The sequence below is a fragment of the Sprattus sprattus genome (genome assembly GCF_963457725.1).
Source record: "Sprattus sprattus genome assembly, chromosome: 13".
NCBI lineage: Eukaryota > Metazoa > Chordata > Actinopteri > Clupeiformes > Clupeidae > Sprattus > Sprattus sprattus.
Genome location: NC_137911.1, coordinates 5,124,555 through 5,132,500, shown reverse-complemented (window position 1 = coordinate 5,132,500; position 7,946 = coordinate 5,124,555). Strand labels below are relative to the sequence as shown.

At 45.7% G+C, this 7,946-nt stretch overlaps 1 protein-coding gene across 1 annotated transcript in view; it reads left to right on the top strand.

Moving 5' to 3' along the window:
- The window catches only part of LOC308373966 (kelch-like protein 29), a 77,406-nt gene that overhangs the window by 21,256 nt on the left and 48,204 nt on the right, over nt 1–7,946 (top strand). Inside the window, exon 3 of the mRNA XM_080849649.1 lies at nt 2,175–2,548. Within this exon, the coding sequence (XP_080705775.1) occupies nt 2,246–2,548 (303 nt within the window). The 5' untranslated portion in view covers nt 2,175–2,245. The remainder of the gene's footprint in view (nt 1–2,174; nt 2,549–7,946) is intronic.

Sequence of the window (7,946 nt, the reverse complement as noted above, 5' to 3'; positions counted from 1 at the left end):
CCATGCATCACGGGCGTGCTCGCTCAGGCGTGAGCTTATGCCATTGGGTCATTTGGATTGTTGGATAAAACACTATGGGGTTGTAAAAAGAAAAAGTCGGAAAAGAGAGATTGAGGAAAAGAAAATTTGAATGCACGAGAGTGCCCTGAGACTCACTTGCATATGGAGTCCCTGTGGAGTTTATTTGACATGTACAGAACCATGTTCAATACCCCCCTCAGCTCCTTCCTTACAGTAGATTTAATTCCACTGCTCCATCCAAACGCTGTATTCCATTCACCGACACAGATGTGTGGGCTTGGCTTGTAGATGACTTGTCTTGCAGCTATTTATAATTGGGCCTCGAATGGTCCACTCATTCATGGCAAATTATTTTCCTTTCTGGGCTATGTGTATTAGATTCAATAGATTCAGAGATCTCCTGGGTGTCTTAAATAAACAATACTCGATAGCACTGTACCTTATCCTCTAGCCACAACCTTGTAGAGATTCTATATTTGTTCTCCATATGAATCTGTAACTGAACTGAGGTAACGAGAGAAGATGCCTGAATATGCCAGGCTTTGTATTTTTTTTTTGATTTTGGTCTAACTGAAGTGGATCTAAAAATATCTTCCTTTCTATTTTACCACTTCAGATGTGAGAAAGGAAGAACTGACTAATGGATGGATGTGTGTGAGTAAGTGTGTGGGTGTGTTCGGTGTGTGTGAGTGGGTGTGTCGGTGTGTTTGGTGTGTGTGTGTGTGTGTGTGTGTGTGTGTTTGGTGTGTGTGTGTGTGTGCACACTCACTAGCTTGTGCCTGACCATGCACGTGTGTTAATTTCCTCTCTGCAAACTATTCCGTGTCTCTAATGGAACGCATGGCTCCCATTCCACTCTGACTCAGTGATTACTAACTCATTGTTTTATCTCTGTCAGCCGTGCAGACACAAAATCACAGCGATCTCCTTCTCCAGGTGACAGTAAGGCTTCTGCCTCAGCTCTGTGACTCTTAGACACCTGTGGAGGAGGACAGATTGCATAAGCAGCTCCAAGTTCATCACATCCATCCAAAAACCTCCACAATGAAATATTGCTGACTATCCTTGGGAGCCTCTTATCTCAGAAGCTTCACTATTGCTCTAATTGACTCATCTAATCATGGAAGGGACAGCCTCTGAACTGTGCTAGTTCCAGTAGTATTCCAAATTATCTGGGGGGGGGGAATCCTGCTTTATTTATTGGGGGCACCAATAAATAAAGATTGTTGTTGTTTACGATTTTCTATCAGTTCTCACCACACAACGACGTCTCATCTTTGCTTCTTGAATGTCGATATGTAATGGTATGGAGTTATTGAAACTTACTTTGTGTAAAAAAGACTAGAAATTGAATGTTTATTTTTGCCTCGAAAGTTGCACTGGGTGCCTTTTAAGCGCTAATGTTCAATGACCTTTGAAGAACATCTGTTAATTGTTGTTATCATTCCAGTTTTTTGCTGTGGTTCATGGTCATCTTCCAGCCACTCTATCTTCATTGTGCTCAGAGTATATTTCATTTATGATGATGGATGATTCATATGTGAGTATTTGTATGTTGTGTACACTCCCAAAGACAATAGATCTCTGAGTCATCATACATGGTTATGTTTTTTTCAGTTGGGAATGCATTACTCTTATATTTCTCTCTCTCTCTGTCTCTCTCTCTCTCTCTCTCTCTCTCTCTCTCTCTCTCTCTCTCTCTCTCTCTCTCTCTCTCTCTCTCTCTCTCTGTGTCTGAGTGGTGGCCTCACAGTCCACAGTGCTTTCATTGCTTTTTATGTCCGCCTTTCAAGCCTGTCATGGGTTGTGCTGCTGGAGAGTGAGGGAGGCTTATCAACAGCACGCTCAACATCAGTGGTATTGGGCCCGAAATAAATACGTGTGACCTTGGTAGTCTTTTGTTCACATCAAAGGCTTCAAATGTACCTAATGTATTTAGAAACCGACCAGTCGTTTCTACTTGTCTGAGATGATGGCCTGATTTCCTCTTCCTCGAGCCTCTAGCTCTAACCTTCCTCTGGAGGCTAAATATTTCTATACATTCATGGATGTCTATGTATCTGCAATGTCATGTCTTTGTAGGATGATACCTGTGGTCTTTATAATCACGCTCTGCTCACTTTCTGCCTGTGTTGTCTGTGTTTGTGTTTCAGGCAAAGCCTGGTTCCTCCTGAGAAGCTGCCTCCAGCCCTGCCTCTCTCTCTCTCTCTCTCTCTCTGTTTCGATGATGTCGCGGCACAACCAGCGCTTCGAGAGGGACTTCCGCGGGACATGGGAGCGGCGTGAGCGCTGCGTCTCCCTGGCCGGTGTCGCCACCGGCAACAACAACATCAACAGTTGCCTGGCCAATGGCTGTGCAGGAGGCGGAGTCTCTGTGCCTAGCGGCGGCAACAACCGCCCAGGACTCCTCCCCCTGCCCGTCATCCCGTCCCTGCTGCCCACGCCGGTCACCGTGGCGACCACTACCTCCAGCAGCGAGCTTTCCTGCAAGCGCCTCGTCCCACCCCCCACCACCTCCAACTCAAAGGTAATAGCAGGGCCAGAGCGATGGCCACGGACACACACACACACACAGCTCCCCGCTCCTCACCGCAGCCTCCTCCACAGCGTGAAAACACCACAGTTCTGCTTTCTGTGTTGGTTGTTTGATTGTGTTCCATTCTGCACGGCTTGTGTTTTAATAGATGGCCCGAGGAAGGTCACTGGCCTTTTGTAGCGAGAGATGGATCTGTTGTTTTGTGTTAATTGTGTGTGGGTGTTTGGCATGTTCATCTCTGGATTTTCTCTTTAGTTTGTAACTATGAGCAACATCCATGCCATGCCGTCTCCTGTTGCATGTCTCAGGATTCAGTGTAATTCAGCTCCAAGGTCCACTGATGTGTTCTCCAACACTGACTCTCTGTGTGATTGCCAATCTGTCATGCCCTCATTGCATTTATTCAGTGGAGATCAGTGACCTTTCAAAACCGTAACCATAAGTAATCACTTGGCTGTAGCACCTTTGTCGCAAATAAAGTCTATTAGGCGTTTATATGCGGTGTGCTCTCTTTTCTTTGGATGACACCGACGAGGTTTGTTTTGTTGTGCCACCCACCGGGGGTCAGCTGCTCTGCCCCCTAGCATAAAAGCCCTGCAGCTGAGGGCCTTCCTGTATCATATCCCTGCTGGTCATCTTCTCTACAAGCAGTCTTTTGATAAAGAAAAGCAAAGTCTGCTTATTGATTTGTGTCCAAGAAGAACAACTCCTCCACTCCGTGCTACGGAAGCGGGCTTTAGCAGATGCCTGAAGAAATGTCAGATAGAAAGATCCAGAGCACGTTGTGCCGAGCATCTAAAAACATCAGATGTGATCTACTCTTAGGTATTAACAATTTTAAGAATAGAAGGAATGTAGCTTTAGCAATGAATTGATGAATAGTTAGCCTTAAGAAACCACAAGCTAACATTCAGTTCAATTGTGTACTAAAGAATTTGGCCACAGCCACTACATTGTATGGAATCATACCTAATCTGTTGGCCAGCTTGATGTACATGATGACCAAGCTGTGGTGTCCCAAACAGGAGGAATGTGTAGTGACACATGGGGCTTTGAGCAGAGACACTGCCTCTCTGGTGCACGCTCAAACATCACGCTAACAGTTATCCCATGGGACACACAGCCTTGTTCAGCCTTTACGTTGTCATCCTGTGTCTAGCATCGGCTCTCAGAGTTCTGTGAAGGGCTGAACAATGTGAGCTACATGTTTTGAGGGCTGCATGGCTCTCAGTCAATACAAGTCATTCATTCTGCTGAGGCATTTAACTGCCAAATGATATCGTTAATATATATGCTAAATTATGAATAGCTTAGGGACCAACGGAGTGTTATTCTTAATTTGGATCTCTCCTTTTCGAGTCTTTGAGTCATGTGCATACAATGGTGGCTCCACACAAACACACACACACACACACACACATGCTTCTCTGTTGTAATATTATGTTAGACTGCCCGAGACCATTTTCCTGCGTGCTGTATTGACATTAGCTTTTGAACAGGATCAGTAGGATATTGTGCAGTCGGTGCAAATATTTTTGAACTCATTTTAATGATAGCTGTGAGAACTCCGAATGAGTCATTGATTTGCATATGACATTTGCCCATGTCTTTGCCTTCGGAGTAGGTACCCTTCTTTTTCCAATCAGTGCTTTCAAATGGCAGGAAATGTTTCTGTAACACCTGATGTTGCAAGGTTATTTGGCTGCCGGGGGAATAGCTATGTTTACCATTATGCTTGGCCATATAGAAAAAAAACAAGCGCACATCATCAGAACCCAGAGGCTGTGTTGTGGGGGTGTTCTAGAGTGTTCTCCTCTGTAGGAGAAGTATGAGCTGTGTGAATAGGCTCTGGGGATAGGAATGTTGATTTTGAGACATTGTTGGACGGGTGATTCAAGTGATGTATGGATCAGTTTGCTATTCAGCTGGCTTGGGGATTGAGTATGTTTTCCCTCTAGTCAGTGTTTTTCTTTCATGAAAACATGATGTTGATGAGTCTCTCACTCTGCCTGAATATGTCAGATGGAAGGGAAAGGAAGTGACATTTATTGTCACCATTTTCAGAATCTCCTCAACTCATGGAACTCCTATCCTCAATTTTTGTATGTGACTAGGAGACAATCATACGCCGATAAAGAACACCCAGCACAACGTTGTAATGGGGCCTTATTCTGGTTCAAATGAAATCATCATATTTGAACTACATTATGAACATTGTTAAAGCAGTATCTCATCACTGACTGCTTTCATTTGGTGCACACTGCAAGCACCTTAAGGACTCTTGAGAACATGACACACAGATTGTCTGCACTCAGAAAACACACACACACACATGTATGCTTGCACGCACGCACACACGCACGCACGCAGGCTCACACACAGGCACGCACGCAGGCACACACATGCACACACACACTTGTTACCCTTGCGCCTTGTAAATTTGCTCCTTCATCATTCCTTCTGCTTGTTGTCGGGTCTTTGGACCTGCTCATCAAGTATCTGGGCGAGTGTCCTGTCTCCTGCCACTCCTCCTCTCTGGCAGCTCACTGAGTGCCATCCGCCGTCCGTCAGCAAAGTGCTTCCTCCTCGCAATTTACTCCGGCTGCACCAGGCAACACAAGCACTGAGAAGCAGCCAAAAGACAAACAACGAAGCCATGATTTGAATTTCAGATCATCACACGCCATTTGCTGAGCACTTTACATGGCCCAAATAGAGGAGCATTATAATAAGCATTTTTCTATCAGTAATGTCCATCATGCATAGATAAGAGAATGTTTGAAATCAGATGTGGACTTTGTGGATTTTAGGGTCTGACCAAAACCTTTTTGTTGAATTCTGTGGTATAGCTATGTGTTTCTCAGCGGTTATTGATGTGCTAATATGATGGAAACTACAAGACACTGGATAAGCAGGCAGTCATTCCTGGATGTGGGCTGGCTTTGTAGACTCCTAGGGCTTGTTGGGGATTTGAAAAGGTGGAGGGGATTGGGAGCCTTTATGGCATCAGATTCAGATGGAGAAAGTCAGCAAAAAGAGCGCAAGATGAGGGCCAAAAGAAGGCCTTGAGCTCTGTGTGAAAACCTGACCACGCATAAGAGCAGAGCCACTGTCTCTGACAGGAGGGCCCCGCTCATTCGTTCTTTCTTTTTCTCTTTTCTCCTCCCCCCCTCCTCTCTCTCTCCATCTCTGTCGGTTAGCCCTCTACAGTACAGTGATGAAAAGGGAAGGTTCTGCTGTCGTGGTTTTGTGGGAGGCCAGGAGACCGCTAGGAGGCCCTGAGACCTCTCAACAAAAGGAGCTTCTCTGGAAAGATGATGGATCAACATTTTCTTTTCAGTCGCTCACCGGAGGCCCAGGCCTTTCTTTAGACAGAGAGGGGGGAGGGGGTGTCTATAGAGAGATGGGGGAAGGGTGTCTGTGAAGATATGGTGAAGGAGGGGGGGGAGAAGGAAAGGCTTTCTTTATGAGCTTTGAGTGGTCGGAGTTATCACCAGAAACAAGTGCCACTCATTGCTGAAGGTTTTTCCGACCAAAACAGACGCCCTTGTGCTGAACACATTATGGGCAAGACAAACATTAATTAAAGAAATGCAACTTACTGTTGCAAATAGAGTGGTTCTCTGGAGACATAAACAAGGGCATGATTGAACAGAAAGCACAACAGCAGTCAATATGAGGAAGACAAACATGGGACTTTGAAATATCGTCTGATGTATAAAACCACTGATACAGCAGACGGCTCTCAAGGACAAATACTGTGTCTCAGGGCATGGCGCAAATGATGTATGCAAATTTGGAATTCATCTGTCCCCATTTTCCAATGGTTGCTCTACCGCTTGCTTTTGGATTGCCCTTGATGGTGAGCACATATGCAAGTAACCTCATGAATACATTTTCATACATGGCATTCCGCCTAGAGTTAACCTGGGCAGAAAATATCCAAATGCCAAGCTTGTAATGCACACTGCTGGACAGCTCTAAAATGAAGAAAGGGATATTTGCCGTTTGGCTTTCACAGCGGGCAAAGCATGAGTGAATTGAAAGCGAGCAGGTCAGCTGGCAGGGATTCTGTAGTGAATTGTGTCCATTTTAGTTGTCACTTTGTTTTTTCCTTTTCCTTTATTTCTTGCTGTTTCTCAGAGGCATGTTCTAAGCCCACAGCAGGTCAGCAGCAGTAATGCAACCACCTACTCTCTCTGGTGTGAAAGATGACTTCTTTTAGCCCGAGGAAACATATTAAAAGGCTGCTGAAGCTCTCGCAAACCAACCAACCAACCAACTCACTTATGTAATCATTTCAGGAGTGTTCTGATGTACACATTTGACTTGCTAATACTAGGTTATGGACACTGTCAGAGAGAAAAGAATGAAAAAAAAACATTAAAAAAGCACACGCATTTCTGTATGTAAATCAGATAGCAATATATCTGAGTGGGAACAAATGGTAATTGCAAATAAAGAAGGTTTTGCCTCAGGGAGGTTCACTGGCTAAACTAAGACCCAATGTTCTGTGGCCTCCTCTTTCGACACCAGCCCTTCTCTCTGTCCAGCCCACAGTACTTCTGGAGCGAAGAAGAGCTCTAGTCTCGGCTCTCAGCGTGTCCCTCTTCCGGGCCTGTGTGTTGCCCCTGTCATGAGCCCTGCTGCCATCCTCGTCATCACATCAGCTTGGTCCCGTAGCAGATGAAGTCATCAAGGGGTTAACCACAGACAGCACTCAGCCGTCTGTCTGTCTGTGCGGCGTCTTCATTACGCTCTGCAGGGACGGCATCTGGAATCTCACCCGGCCCCAGCAGCCCAGATGTCAAGCCCTTTGGTCTTCATTAACACAATGGAACAGGCCCTTCTCAAGATCATGCCTGAAATTCTCTCCCTCTCTCTCTCTCTCTCTCTCTCTCTCTCTCTCTCTCTCTCTCTCTCTCTCTCTCTCTCTCTCTCTCTCTCTCTCTCGTTTGTCTTCTTTTTCCTCCCCCTCTTGTCACGCCCCCTGCCACCTGCCAGGCGTATTCCCCCTCGGTGCTACTCCTACTCCTGCGAGTGGTATTGACGTTGAATATCACACTGCTTTTTTGTCCATCACCTTCAGAGACGCTCCATTAAAGATGGAGAACCTGGCGCTGATCAGCTGCTGCCTGCCATGCTTCATTTGACAGAACTGGCAGGACGAGGACGCGTGGCAGAATTTTAAACACCGCTGCAGATCATGAATATTTCTCTGCGCAAAAGGTAGCATTTACATACATAGCAAATGCTCCACCATGACACACTAACCAGAATCCACTGAACAGGCACTGCTTCGGTAGGAGAGTGGCACTCATGTCTCTTTAGGAAGATCAACTTGCGAGATCCCTGAGGACTACACTCAAAAGGGAAGACAGACACAGAT